Here is a 15,261-nt window from a genome sequence, read left to right as displayed (position 1 = left end):
GGAGGGATTATGGGCTAAGTGCAGGTAGGTGGGACTAGGTGAGAGTAAGCGTTCGGCATGGACTAGAAGGGCCAAGATGGCCTGTTTCCGTGCTGTAATTGCTATATGTCATATGTTAGATCAGCTGTGATTTTATTGAATGGTGGGACAGGCTCAATGGGCCAGATGGCCTACTCCTGCTCCTACTTCTTATGTTCTTAAAGTGAATTACAGAAATAAATAAATTGTTCTACTGTTGCCTCAAAATTACAAAGAAAAGCTTTAGAATATTTGTCCAAATGTGTTTTCTTTAGAGATAAAACTTTGATTTCTGATTTTTGTTGTAAACCAGGATCCATCAGAAGTGTTTTTGGTTGAAGCACCAAGTTTTTGGCTCTGTAAATTCTCGTTGGAAATTTGTAAATGGCAATGAAAGATGCCTCAAACAATTGCCAAAATAGCCAAAATGAAAACAGGGACTCTTTAAAATCCCTATCTTGGGTTTTAATTGTGAATTTGATTTGTTCACAGGTAAAGGAAAAAGGGGCAAGCATAAAGTTAGAGGATGAACAATTGAGACCAAATGTAGCAGTACCACTTGACCTAAATCTTAATTCAGCTGATGCATACAGTACACTTGAAGCTAATTACATCCAATTAAAGGAAATGTATAAAAAAGCTGAAGCTGAAATTACTAATCTAAAAGCTGAGATCTTTTCAAACAAGTCTAATACCACAGTAAGAACTGATGCTTTAAGTAACAGTCATTCCAATACAAAGGTAAAGGAATTGGATGAACCAGAGCCACAGCATGCTTTGGCAATGGAGTTATTGGCTGAATTATCAGAGGAAAGGATGCAGACATTAGGAGAAATTAATGAGAATGGTTATTCCCTTGAGCAGAAGCTCCAAGAAACACAAAGTAAATATGAAGAGGCACTGAAGGAATTGTCAAGTCTGCGGGCACAGGTGCAACGAGACTTGCACCTCACGGAAGAGCATATATCTTTATCAAATTTGGAAAAGTTGACACAGTCCTATGAAGATGAGTTAGAGGAAATGAAGCAGCAGCTGAAACGGGCTTTGGAAGATGAAGAAAGAGCAAATAATAGTGTAAGAGAAATCCAAGAGCTCTTGGAGATAAAAGATAAACTGCTGTCCAATTGCATCTCTCAGGGAGAGTGTAAGGAGATGAAACTATCTCATGCCCAACTTATCGAGAACATCAATCAGGAGAAAGCTTTGCTAATTGAGAAGTATAAAGAATCACAAGAGGAAATTAAAAAGTTACAAGAAAGGCTGAACCGTCAGTCAAACTCACAAGAGAAGGAAAATGATTTTCAAGAAACGCTGACCACATTAAACAAAAGAACAGATGAACTAAAAAATCAGCTAGCTTCAGTGACGCAACAATATAATTTAGCAGAAAGTGAATTGAAAGAGCTGAAAAGTAAAAAGGCCGATGTAGCATTTGAACATGTTAATTCAAACTATATCCATAAAGAGCAACACGAACAACTAATTGAAGTTCTTAATGACTCCATCGATGAACTGAAAGACAAGCTGTCTGAACTGGAGATGAAGCTTAAGGGATCTGAGCAGGACAATGCCAAAATGCAGAGGGACCTTGAACTTCACAAACAGACTTCCATACCTCTCTCTGAGCATACAGAAATAACAATGTCTCTTGAAAATACCATCAAGAACTTTGATGGCAAATTGCGGCAGATGGAGCACAAGCTGGAACAGAAGGAAATACAACTGAATGTATTAGAAGGAAATTTGGCTACAGAGAAGGCTGCAGCTCAAGAGGCAATGGTTCCAAAATCAGAATGCGAGAAGATGAGAGCTTCATTTGAAGCTGAATCAAAACGGTTGGCTGCTAAAGTAAGTGATTTATTGAAGGAGCAAGAAAAACTCTCTGCTGAAGTAGCACAGGCTAGGAAGGAGAATCTGCTTGTGAAAAATGAGCGAGACACAGCTCAAGCTCAGCTTTTGAGCAAAGAGCAAGAAATCAAGAGGCTTCGCATCAGGGGCCATGATATGCAGCAAGCTATGGAAGAATTGCAAAAGCAGGTGAAAGATTCCTTGAAACTAGAAGAAGATAAAGACAGGAAGGTAAGACTTTTCTATCAGTTTTACTGAAAAGAGCGTATTTTCACATTCATGAACTTTCAATCTGGAATACTATGCATGAATTTAGAATTTGAATTTAAGGAATATCGGGCATAATACAAGTTACTGAATGAATGAAACTAGAAATGCCTTTCTGAAATTAAAAGAGCTGCATTCTTTTTGTAACTATCTACATCACATTAGCCATTACTGCCTGGTTTGGGGAAACATCCTAACATCCTCTAACATTATACAAAAATGTGTCAGATCAGCTGTAAAGGCCATTAGCTGCAGTCTAGCATCAAAGCTGGACTTGAATGTGTCCAGGACAAAGAAGTGGGCAGGAAAAATCATTGCAGACACCACCCATCCTGAAAACTGCCTTGTCCAAAACCTCGCTTCTGGAAAGCATTATAGGACTGTTAATATCTTCACAGCATCTTATGTTTCTTCCCTCAGGGAGTTAATCTGATTCAGCATTCTAGGTTACCCCCTTCAACTCCCTCATTCTATTACTCTAGAGGCTCCCAACCTGGGATCAATGGACCCCTTGCTTAATGGTATTGGTCCATGGCACATAAAAAGGTTTGGAACCCCTGTATTACTCTGTCACTGCATTATAAACACTTTAAACCACTTTTTATAATGTTGTTTACATTGCAAATATATGATGGTATTTGTGCACGTTTTATTCCATATCTGTACTCTAACCTCTAACTTTATTTTCATTTAATTCTTTATTCTGTATGTTTTTTGTTGCACATCAAGCCAACACCACAGCAAATTCCTGTTACTTGGAAATGTATATGGCGAATATACTTGTTCCTTGATTCTTGAATTGATCCAATGCAAAGACTTTTGAATTGGTCTGGAGAATGGAATTGCTTTCTAATGAGAACTAAAGATACAAGGTTAAATTTTTGTTCAAGATGAAGTAGTAAGGCAGAAGGAAATGTTCAGCAGAGGAATGATGCTCATGCTTGATCAGTTTTAGTGTCACTTTTGAACAAATATCAGAAAGTTAAAGGGGTATTTTGTAGGGAGAAGACATCTGGGTTTCTAAAGTGCCTTTGGTAGTTATTTTCTTTACATTGAAACATAAGAAATAGGAACAGATGGGGACCATAAATCTCCTTGCATTTTGTGCCTGAAAATATCTTGAATTTATCTCCAAAATAAGGGCCTAGTGTACAGGAAGATTGTTCAGTGAACCACAACTGAAGTGAAATTAATTGAATCTGGGGATGTAAGAAGTCAGGATGTAAGAATACTAGATTTAAAGATTAGCTTTATTTGTCACATGTACATTTAAGCATATAGTGAATATGATTTAATGATTTTAATATGATTTCCATGCTGGCATTGGTCCTTTTGCAAGTTACCTTCAATCTGTGCTCTAGATTGAGATCCTTCCACTGATGGAAGCAGTTTTTGCCCATTGTAAGTGCTTCATGCTCTACAAGGAGAACAACCTCTCTTCTGCACCATTCTAAAGCCTTGACTTTTAATAAGTAACCCATCTCAACTTTCTATAATTGGATGAAGGAATGTGAAATGTTTACTTCTCTCCAGAGAAGCTGCCTGACCTGAGTTTCTCCAGCATTTTAAGTCTGCTGCATCTCTAGCACCTGCAGAATCTCTTGTGTTTCTGTAATCAGCCTGGTTCACATTTGTATTACATATAAGATGCATTTTTTCTGTTGTATTTTACTGTACATCTTTTTGGTCATCCATGGTGCTCTGGCTTTCCTTATACTTGGGATGTGTCTAGATTCTAGACTGCAGGTGAAACTTCTCTGCTCTTAAGAGCCTCCTGTTTTTCAGTTACGCTTTTGCTTGCCAAGTTTATCCAGGCCAGATCTGTTCTCAGCCCATTGAAACTGGCCCTTCCCCAAAACACTACTTTTAACTTGAAAACACAAGTGATCCTGCAGAAATACACACACAATGCTGAAGGAAATCAGCAGGTCAGGCAGCATCTATAGAGGAGTAACAAAAGATCTTGGCCCAAAACATTAACTCTTTATTCCTCTCCATTGACGTTGCCTGACCTTTTAACTTGGAGTGACCGATATTCTTTACCATAGCTATTCTAAATCCTATGAAGTTACTTACAATTTCTGTTTTGCAGCTGCTTCCCCTCTGAAATGTGGTCCACTTAGACAGATACGTTACCCAAAAACTTGCTGGAAGCATTGCCTAAGCACATTTCAGAAATTCCTCCCCCTCGCGATCGTTAATTATTGCTATCTATCTCTATATTTAGATATTCATTACTTTCACGGTACGGATTTTGCAAACTGTTTCTCAAACAGAAAATGTAGAAGATTTCTAAGGATAATTATACTACTAGGAAAACATTGGAACTTGCCTTCCCTCCCCCTGCCGGTGTCAATGCTGGAAGCAATATTGGCAATATTTACATAAGTAACGCCCAATCTGAAGTATTAAAATTGGAGAAGGTGCTATTTCAAGGATTATGGTTAATGGGAAAAATATTACACACTGTCCCATTGATATTTTAAATCTTAAAAGGTCAGATAGCATCTGTGAAGAGAAGAAGCAATGAACTTTCTTAAGTATTGGAAACTGAAAAGATAAATTTTCAGATACAGATTAATTTCCAGATTGAAGAAGAGGAAAGAAAAGAACAAGGAGGAAGTTTGAAGAAGTGTTCTCTGTACCCTTTTATTTCACTACAGCTATGTACTTCCAACAATTTCTGTTTTTTCAAATTTCTAGCATGAGGGATATTCTATTTGCTTCTTTCATAGGCGACATGGTAGCATAGTGGTTAGCATAATGCTTTAAGCACCAGTGATCGGTTGGGGTTCAATTCCCACCACTGGCTGTAAGTTTATATATTCTCTCTGTGACTGTGTGGGTTTCCTCTCACATTTCAGAGACATGAGGTTTATGTTTCATAAACTGTGAGCATGCTGTGTTGGTTCTGGAAGCATGGTGACACTTGCAGGCTGCCCCCAGCGTAATCCTGGACTGTGTCTGTTTTTGACACAAACAATGCATTTCACTGGATGTTTCAATGACAAATAAAGCTAATCTGGTTTCTAAATCCATTTTCGTCTATATCAGTTTTATACTGATATAAGCCACTGAATTCTTTACAAAAGAGCATCATATTCGTGTTTTGTGATCTGGGCATTGCTGAAGAGGTCATCAATTATTGTGTATCCTGAATTACCTTTCATAAGGTTCCTCTGAGCCGCCTTGAAACGGGAAGTCCTTCTGGTGGAAGTGTTCCCAAAGTACTGCTAAATAGGAGGCACCAGGATTTGTATCTTGCAATGAAGAAAGAACAGTGATATATTTCCCATTCAGAATGAGGGGACCCTGTAGGTTGTGATGTTCCATGTATTTGCTGCCCTTGGTGATGGAGGCTGCAAGTTAGGAAACTTCAGTCAGCATCGTTGATCCATTGGGTGTTAGTGAAATTTTCCTCTGCAGCAATGAGCCCCTCTGAAGAGCTCTTCCCATTCATTTTTTACCAGATCCAAACACAATTTTGATTTGCACTCCCATTCCTCTCCGTGAACTTGCCACACGTTGATTCTAATCTCTTGCAGCTGTACTCCGTTTCTTTTCAGTTTTAATTGTTCAACGATTAATAATTCTGCAGGTTTATCTCACACTTCTAACACCTTACTTTCGTGAATTTAAACAGAACACTGAACTCTCGAAGGAAGTTAGCAAATTGAAGGAGGCACTGAACAGTCTCTCTCAACTTTCCTATACTGCAAACACTGTCAAGAGGCAAAACCAACAACTAGAGATTCTTCAGCAGCAAGTAAAACATTTACAGCACCAGCTATCTGTAAGTACATGTTGTTGGAACTGGTTTTTTTTTATATTTTTGGTAAGATATGATTGCAACTTTTCATTGGTTCCTTCTTGTCTCAGCAATCTGTTTTAGTTGAAATATAATGTTGCTAGGCTATGCAAAAGTGCCATCTTGTTTCTTTTCCTCTGTCTGTGCCCTACAGTTCATATACTCTGTATGTGTTCCGTTGTTTAATCACTAAAATAAATGATTATGAAGCAACAAGTTTCCACTAAGGCTTCTAAATGAAACCTGGGATCAGAAAAATTACCGAGATCTCACTATACATTGTTCTCTTCTATTCTGCTTTATTTGTCAATTGTAGGGATAGTTCATCTTTGAATACAGATTTTGAAAAACGATCTAGGCCTATCCCGGCATATATGACAAATCAACTCTTCTCAGGGTTCCAGCTGGGTACAGGTATCAATTATAGTCAGCATTTCAATGACAAACTCTGCCATCTTCATCAGGGATCAACTGCTGAAGGAGGTAGAGTTTGTCATTGAACCATCGGTTACCTGGCTGGAAGCCCGGGAAGAGTTGATTCGTAATATAGGTTTTGCCTCTTATTGCTTTTTTTTATTGAGATACAGTGCAGAACAGGCCATTTCAACTCTACAAGCCTTACCGCCCAGCTACCTATCTATTTAGGGCAGCACGATAGCACAGTGGTTAGCACAATGCTTTACAGTACCAGCAACCTGGGTTCAGTTTTAAGGAGATTGTACGTCCTCCCCGTAACCATGTGGCTTTTCTCCAGCTGCTGTGGTTTTCTTTCTCAGTCCAAAGATGTACCAGTTGGTAGATTAATTGGTCATTGTAAATTGTCCTGTGAAACTGGGATTGAATCGGGGAATTGCTGAGCAGCATGGCGCGAAGGGCCGGAGGGACTATTCCGCACTGTATCTCAATCAATCAATCAATCAATCATTCTATAAATAAATAACGAAATAAACAAACAAACAAACCCGAGGCAGATCACAGGACAATTCCAAATGACCAATTAACCTACTAACCAGTATGTCTTTAGAATGTGGGAGGAAACCTTGGCACCCAGAAGAAGCCCACACGTTCATGGGGAGGAATGTACAGACTCCTTAGAGAGACGATACTGGAATTGATCTCTGAACTCCAGCTCTTTGACCTGTAATAGTGTCACACTAACTGATACGCTACCATGCATAAGGTATAGACTTCGAAATATTCTGGTACAGATGTTCCAGTCTCCTCCCACATTCCAAAGATATACAGGTTAGTATGTAGATTTGTCACATGGGTGTAATTGGGCAGCGTGGGCTCATTGGGCTTGAAGAGACTGTTCCCGTGATATTTCTAAATAAAATAAATAAGGTTCATTGTCATCTTCTGGAACAAAACACAACAGCTCACAGATACTTCAAGGTAGTAAAAGCATCGAAGCTGTTTTAAAGGATGTTTATCAAACAAAATCTGACATTGAACGACATGGGGTGATATTGGTAATGGTGACCATCTTCAGGAAAAGTACCACCACCCCCCATGAACTTTTCAGTCATTGTACTTTGTGTGTGTTTTTAAACTGCTTCATTTAATAAAATGTAATTATCTTATTCATAGGAAGCGAATCAACGACACCATGAAGTAGTATCTGTCTATCGTATGCATCTTCTGTATGCTGTACAGGTACATTTCCTTAATAATCCTTTTATATTCAAAAGGTATTTTGCCATGAATTCTGAAATGGCATTTTGTTTATTTCACAAGGATTTCTTTCGTTCTTGATATAATGATGTTTAATAATGCATAGAAGAAACTGTTCAGTCCTTTGCATCAACAGTAGTCCTCAGAGAAATCCCATCTCCCCCATTTGCTCTACTGTAAGCTTTTCTCTCACCCATCACAGAATAGCATGTAAACTGCACATCGGCTGCATCTGTGTTCCTGAATCTGTGATACAACCGCACTGTTCCTCCTATTTCTGTACGACCAGCTTTTCCCTATTTCAATAAAATGTGCCATGCATAAAAGAAACCCTTTGATACTCAATGCAACAGGAAAAGTGACTTGTATGTTGCTGACAAGAGAAAGTAAGGAAAGTGTTATGTCCAAGTAAGAGACTTACAAAGTTGTCAGACCCAAACTGGTAGCATTTTAGAACTCATTGAAAGACAACGAAGACACAAGAGGTTCTGCATATTGGACATTTTGCACAAAAAGCTGGAGGAACTCAGCAGGTCAGGCAGCATCCATGGAGGGAAATGAACAGTTAATGCTTTGGGCTGAGACCCATCATCAGGACTCCTTTCCTCTCCATAGATGCTGCCTGACATGCTGAGTTCCTCCAGCATTTGTTGTGTGTTGCTCAAGATTTCCATTGAAGTAACATTAAAAGAAAATGAGGAATGAGAAGGTATCCATAGTGAAGGAGGGCAAATTTCAGGGACTTGCAAAGGGATCTATGAAAGTTGAACAGGAGGGAAAAATGTTAGGTAAAACTGTGAAAATATTAAATGAGTCGCAGGTAAGATTGAAAAGGAGATTGCTGAGATTCAAGCCATGATGGGAAGGAATCAGGGAAGTAATGGCAACCTAACCAATGTACTCAATGACCAATTTATTGGGTGCACTTGTACACAGGCTCATTAATGTAAATATTTAATCAGCCAATCATGTGGCAGCAACTCAGTGCATAAAAGCATACAGGCGTGGTCAAAGTTCAGTTTGTTGTTCAGACAAACATCAGAATGGGGAAGAAATGTGATCTAAGTGACTTTGACTGTGGAATGGTTGGTATTGTCAGAAGGGGTGGTTTAAGTATCTCAGAAACTGCTGATATCCTGGGATTTTCATGCACAAAAGTTTATAGAAAATGATGTGAAAAATTTAAAAGAAACAGCCAGTAAGCGGCGGATCTGTGGGCAAAAATGAGAGAGGTCAAAGGAAAACGGTCAGACTGGTTCAAGCTGACAGGAAGTTCGAAGTAAGTTTTTTTTTAATCAATGTGCATATACAACCCTCGGATTCATTTTCTTGTGGGCCTACTCAGCAAATCTATAAAATAGTAATTCAAATAACCCACACAACACATTGAACCTTGACCTCTGTACCTAATAAAGTGGTCATTGTGTGTACCCTATAATTAAAGAAGTTGAATGCACGAACACAATAGAATAGGCTAATGGTAAATGTCAGGTTCATAGTACATTATTTAAATAAGCAGAAAGTGTAGGGGAAATCTGTAAAAGCAGAAAAACAGGACACAAAAAGGAGCAAAATTAACTATTTTATAAATAAGTAAAAACAGTTCAAAGCAATAGATGAGGCAGAGTGTTGTTGAGACAGAATGTTGTTTTATCTACAAATTACATACTTGGTATCTGTCATCACTAAGGGAAAAATAGTTGAGAAAAGGCACTTACATGCATGTCAACACTCTAAAGTAGAAAAGCCTTGAGTGGAGAGCTGAGGAAAATACAAGTGGAAATGGCAAAAGCTCTCTCCAGAATATATAGGGAGGAGCTGAGGTTTGTAAATGCTGTCATCATCATCACATGCTGTGTCATATAACGTGGGCGATCATGACCATGATTGCTTTTGGCAATTTATTCTACAGAAGTGGTTTGCCTTTGCCTTCCTCTGGGCAGTGTCTTTACAAGACGGCAATCCCAGCCATTATCAATACTCTTCAGAGATTGTCTGCCTGGTGTCAATGGTCACGTAAGCATAGAAACAAAGAAAACCTACAGCACAATACAGGCCCTTTGGCCCACAAGGTTGTGCCGAACATGTCCCTACCCTAGAAATTACTAGGCTCACCCTCTATTTTTCTAGGCCCTCTAGGCCCTCTATTTTTCTAAGCATGTACCTACCCAAAGTCTCTTAAAAGACCCTATCGTTTCAGCCTCCACCATCTTTGCAGGCAGCCTATTCCACACACTCACCACTCTTTGAGTAAAGAACTTACCCCTGACATCTCCTCTGTACCTACTCCCCAGCACCTTAAACCTGCATCCTCTTGTGGCAACTATTTCAGCCCTGGGAAAAAGCCTCTGACTATCCACATGATCAGTGCCTCTCATCATCTTGTATACCTCTGTCAGGTCACCTCTCATCCTCCATCGCTCCAAGGAGAAAAGGCTGAGTTCACTCAACCTGTTTTCATAAGGCATGCTCCCCAATCCAGGCAACATTCTTGTAAATCTCCTCTGCACCCTTTCTATGGCTTCCACATCCTTCCTGTCATGAGGCGACCAAAACTGAGCACAGTACTCTAAGTGGGGTCTGACCAAGATCCTATATAGCTGCAACATTACCTCTCGGCTCCTAAATTCAATTCCACAATTGATGAAGACCAATACACTATATGCCTTCTTAACCACTGAGTCAAACTGTGCAGCTGCTTTGAGCGTCCTATGAACTCCAAGATCCCTCTGATCCTCCACACTGCCAAGTGTCTTACCATTAATACTATAACCAGGACTTGTGATGTGCACCAGCTGCTCATACGAGCATTCACCACCTGCACCCATGGCTTCATGTGACTCTGATCGGGGGGGCTAAGCAGGTGCTACAGCTTGCCCAAGAGTGACCTGCAGGCCAGCAGAGGGAACAAGTGCCTTACACCTCCTTTGGTAGAGACGTATCTCTACCCCCTACCCTCTCTGAATGATAAGCCTTTTCTTTTAAAAAAAGGTGAGATCATTAAATTTTCAACATACCATCTGACCAAAGCTCACACGTTTGGAGGGGTGAAGCAGAGAAGTTTAGTTTTATTCCTTAAGAGGTTAAGATGCATCTATAGTAAACCTGTTAGGTGTATGTAATTTTTTTTAAAAACGAAGAAACTCTATTCATGTCAAATTTGTCCAATGTATTCTGAATACTGCTTTCTTAGTACTGAGATGGGGGCGGGCAGGAACCTGTTTTTCTAGCTAAAACTACCAATACCTTCCTTTTTCTACACTGTCCACAAATGCGGTTAAGTAGCATCCTGAGACCTCTATTTGTGTGGTATCATCCTCAAGCATTGTAAGACTATAGTACAATAAGATGGAAGCTTAACCTCAGTCTACCTCATTATGTTTGTACCTTATTTACCGTTCTGCACTTTCCCTGTAGCTGTCACACTTTATTTTGTATTCTGTTATTGTTTTACTTTGTACTACCTCAGTGCACTGTGTAATGATCTGAACTGTATGAACTTAATAGAAGGCAAACTTTTCACTGTTCCTCTGTATATGTGTCAATAAAAAAATCAATTCTAACCCTTAAGGACCTTAATTGCACTACTGCATCTGTTTTGGAGCCAGAAGTTTTAATTTTGACATTTCGCTTTCATGCTGTTCTAATGTTATTTTCCAGGGTCAAATGGATGAAGATGTTCAGAAAGCTCTGAAACAGATTTTGACCATGTGCAAAGCTCCAACACAAATGAAGTAAAATGTATAACATCACCTAAGTATGCTAATTGCTGAATATTCTTTAGTCACTGCTGTTAAACAATGATTGTGGGATAATGGTTGATTAAAGTTGCAAAGAAAAATAATTTTCAGATGCTTTCTTTGTTCAACCTACTAGCTGTGTCTTCCTTGTCATCGTGTTTCATGGTATGTAGCCTGTACGTTTGTTCAAATCTGCCCATGGTGAATTTCTGTGGGAACATAATAGTTTATAGAACTTCATTATGCTATGTCTGTTAATACTCATTTAGTGTAAGTATGGCAAAATCATGATATTGTTGGTTATGGTAATAACCAGAAACAACTAAGATCAGATATGTACTAGTAAAAATAGATGATAAATTATAGCATGTGCTGTTTTGAGATGCAGACACAGAATACAGTGATGAAGCTTAAAGCCATCTTGTCATCCCAAACAGTGCATGTAACCCTTGGGGAGCTGTGCCAAATAAGAGAAAAACAGGGAAATTAGCTGAAAGATTTGGGTTGGAGTTGTAGATAGAAGTTAGTGTCAAGATTAGATAAAGATGGGTTACATGAAAATCAGTTGTAAAATTCTGCACGGTTTTTTTTTTGACTAATGTTGCTCCAGGGATCACAGCAACATTGTTTTTCCCTTTTTTTATCTTTGTCAGCCTAGTTAGTGAAGTCTTGCTATTATTCTTCTTTTGAAGCATTCCAGTTTAAATCTGCTTCCCCTCTTCCCCACCCCCCTCCACCCCTAATGGTGCATTCATTGCTCAGTCAACTCCACGGCCCATCCTGTTATCTCAACATGATGCAGAAGTTGAAAAGCAATTTCTTTTGCTCCATCGTAAGTTTTTTTTTGTAAAACCTTATTTATTTGGTTTAAATTAATTATTTCCTTGTACTTATCCAACGAAACTATTTTATGCATTTTGAGAAATAGTTACTGATAATCACTTGTCACTAGTTAGTAGCTTAATGCATTGGTTCATTTCTAGAAAATCGAATGGCAGACCTTTTGAAGGTTTGAAACAGTACCTGGGAAGTCAAGCCATTATTCAATTATATGAATACAATATGCTACATAAAGGCTATACAGTGTACAGTAAATTTTGGTAGATCTATACAAAACTGCAATTGCAACTTATTAATTGTACCATTTGTATAGTTAAGTGATAGATTTGTAAATTAAATGATTATTGACAAGTTTTTTTTTACTTATTCTGTAATCCTGTGTGACCTTCTCTAAATCAGGAACAGATAACAAATTAGTTGCTAAAATAAAATAGTTTCAGTATTTACAGCACAGTGCTGCATGTAATATTTGATCTGATAGCATATTTAATACTAATCTAAACAATGAACAGATTTGCATGTCACATTCGTGTGTCTATGTAATATCTGACCATTCACATCATGACACTGAGAAAATAAATCATAGTTGTTAAACTCAATATTACATTAAAAGAGTTACATTAAAAATAATGCACAAATACATTTTACTAAGTAACTGGATTAGATAGTCAACTTGTTTTTTTTATTAAATTAGATATTCCAGCATGGTCAGCATTATAATCCACATTTCAGTTCAGATTGTAGATTATTTGATTAAAATTGGCAACATTGGAAGATCAGTCTTGGAAGAAGAATTATTTTAAATACAATTAAAATCATTTGGGGGGGGGCGGGGGAGTGCATAAAATAGTCGTCATGGAGTACTGAACTGAACTTGGTGTACTGAGCTTGGTGAAAAGCTAAATACAAACTAACTTGAATAATCATACATAACAACATCTTGCAATTGGAGTTGTGTGAACTAACCTAGTGTTGATAGTGAGATTATACTGTTTTTCTAAGCAAACAAAGCATGGAATAATTAATAGTCGGCATTTATATTGTGCATTGTCCCACTGGAATTGTTTGCACATGTAATTTTGAGCTTTTTGTGAACTACTTGCTTATATTTGTTTTTAAAAATGTTTTAACCTACTCTTCTAAAATATGCAAAGAAATTTACAGTTTTAAAACAAATGTGCTAGACAAGGGTATTTTTAATTCACATTCAATATTTTCTTTAAAATTGCTTTATTGCCTGTTTATATTAAACCACCACTAAACATTGACTGTTCAAGTTCAATTTTATTTTCATTCTACCTTATACATGTATACTACTAAATGAAGCAATGTTCCTTCAGACCAAGGTGCAAACCTCAATACGTATAACTCACACATACAACACTTAAAGTAATATTACCACAATTAAATTAACAAATAAAAATATAGATTCCAGAAGACCTACATTTAGCATAAGGTGCATTTAAAATGTGAACAATGTAACACTGCCTGCACAGTACAAATTAACATAAAATAGGGATTTCTTGCCAGGGTACTTCAGATTTCCCTATAATGAGTATAGGACAAATTTTATTTGATTGTCTTGAAATTCAGTGTGTAATAGATTAATATGAATATTCAAGGCAACATAGCAGTTAATTAAGTCTAATGCAGAATTGTACACGACATTGTAAAACTAAAGGAAATGCAAGCTGCAAGAATGACAGGAGGACAAGATATAGGTTTAGATTTCTGCCCTTAATGAAATAATGCTTACTCTCCAGTTGGTCTGCCAAGTACTGATTTGACATCCAACAGTAGAAGAGGGAGTCTCCCCTCTACCCAGTTATAAAAGTGCCTTCAGTGACTCTCTGAAAGATAACTTGGGCGATGTTCCATGTCCGCAGCCCTCCTGTTGCCCATGGACCATCCAAACCAAATGGAACAGTGAAAAAGCAACTTGCCTACACCTTTATTTTTTTTTTCTTAATTTTGTGTATTGTCTATTCAATACTTTAAGATCACTGATCTTAAACACAAGGTGCTGGAAGTCCAGAGCAGCAGACACAAAATGCTGGAGCAACTCAGCAGGTCAGGCAGCATCTATGGAGGGGAATAAAGGGTCAACATTTTTCAGACAAGATCCTTCATCAGAACTGGAAACAAAGGGGGTATAAGCCAGAGTAGGAAGGTTTAGGGAGGGGAAGAAATACAAACTGGCAGGTGATAGGTGAAGCTGAGTGAGGGAGAAGGTGGATAAAGTGAGAAGCTAGTAAGTGATGGGTAGAATAGGTAAAGGTCCAAAGAAGTAGTAATCTTGACAGAAGAGGAGTGTGAATAATGGGAGAAAGAGGATGAAGAGGGAGATGGTAAGCAGAAGAGAAGGGCTAGGAGGGGAACCAGAATGGGAAATGGAAAATGAGAGGAGGAGGGGGGGAAAATGAGAGGAGGAGGGGGGGAAAAGTTACTGGAAGTAATACAATTTGAGAGTGGTTTTATCATGACAGTAGAGGAGACCATGGATCAACATATGGGAAAGAGAAGTTAAACTGAAATGGGTGGCCACTGGAAAATGCTGCCTGGTGTGGTGGGTACTCCTAATGTGATTTTCTCTCCGTTTGGATGAATCAAATGCAGATTGTTAGACCACTTTCATAAACCTTCATTTGATCCATATGTCTGCTGCTGAGCTTCCAGAGTGGTGAACGAGTTAGTAAATCTGGCAGGAACGAAGGATGTTGGGAATGGTGAGGGTGGAGGTGTGTGGTACAGGTGGCAGAGGACTGCCAGGGGTGGGGGGGGGGTTGTTGGTGCAGATACACCCAGCCCTGAGACACCAGGCAAGATCACCTGATGCCAAACAATTTGTTTATTGGTCATTACAGAATATCTCTCTGATGCCTCTCACTCCCTCCCCTCTCCTTTCCCCTTTTCCCAACTATAATTCCCCCCTCCCTACCTCTTCCCACTCTCAGGGCACAACAGAAGACACATCATAATCAGGTTTATCATCACTCATATATATCATGAAATTTGAGTTTTCTTGCACAATACTGCAGGAATCGTGGTGAGATGGCTAATTAGATC

General features: G+C 38.6%; 1 protein-coding gene across 2 annotated transcripts in view; it reads left to right on the top strand.

The window, feature by feature from the left end:
• The window catches only part of LOC132404986 (ankycorbin-like), a 208,198-nt gene extending 193,589 nt beyond the window's left edge, over positions 1-14,609 (top strand). For both annotated transcript variants that reach the window (XM_059989643.1, XM_059989642.1), the window contains 4 exons: positions 511-2,097; positions 5,777-5,926; positions 7,532-7,597; positions 11,276-14,609. In XM_059989643.1, coding sequence (XP_059845626.1) covers positions 511-2,097; positions 5,777-5,926; positions 7,532-7,597; positions 11,276-11,353 — 1,881 coding nt within the window. In that variant the 3' untranslated portion in view covers positions 11,354-14,609. The remainder of the gene's footprint in view (positions 1-510; positions 2,098-5,776; positions 5,927-7,531; positions 7,598-11,275) is intronic.
• Positions 14,610-15,261: the final 652 nt, after the last annotated feature.

The sequence above is a fragment of the Hypanus sabinus genome, chromosome 14, assembly GCF_030144855.1.
Source record: "Hypanus sabinus isolate sHypSab1 chromosome 14, sHypSab1.hap1, whole genome shotgun sequence".
NCBI lineage: Eukaryota > Metazoa > Chordata > Chondrichthyes > Myliobatiformes > Dasyatidae > Hypanus > Hypanus sabinus.
Note: the sequence above shows the minus strand (reverse complement) of the source record. Positions and strands in the feature narration are given on the sequence as shown.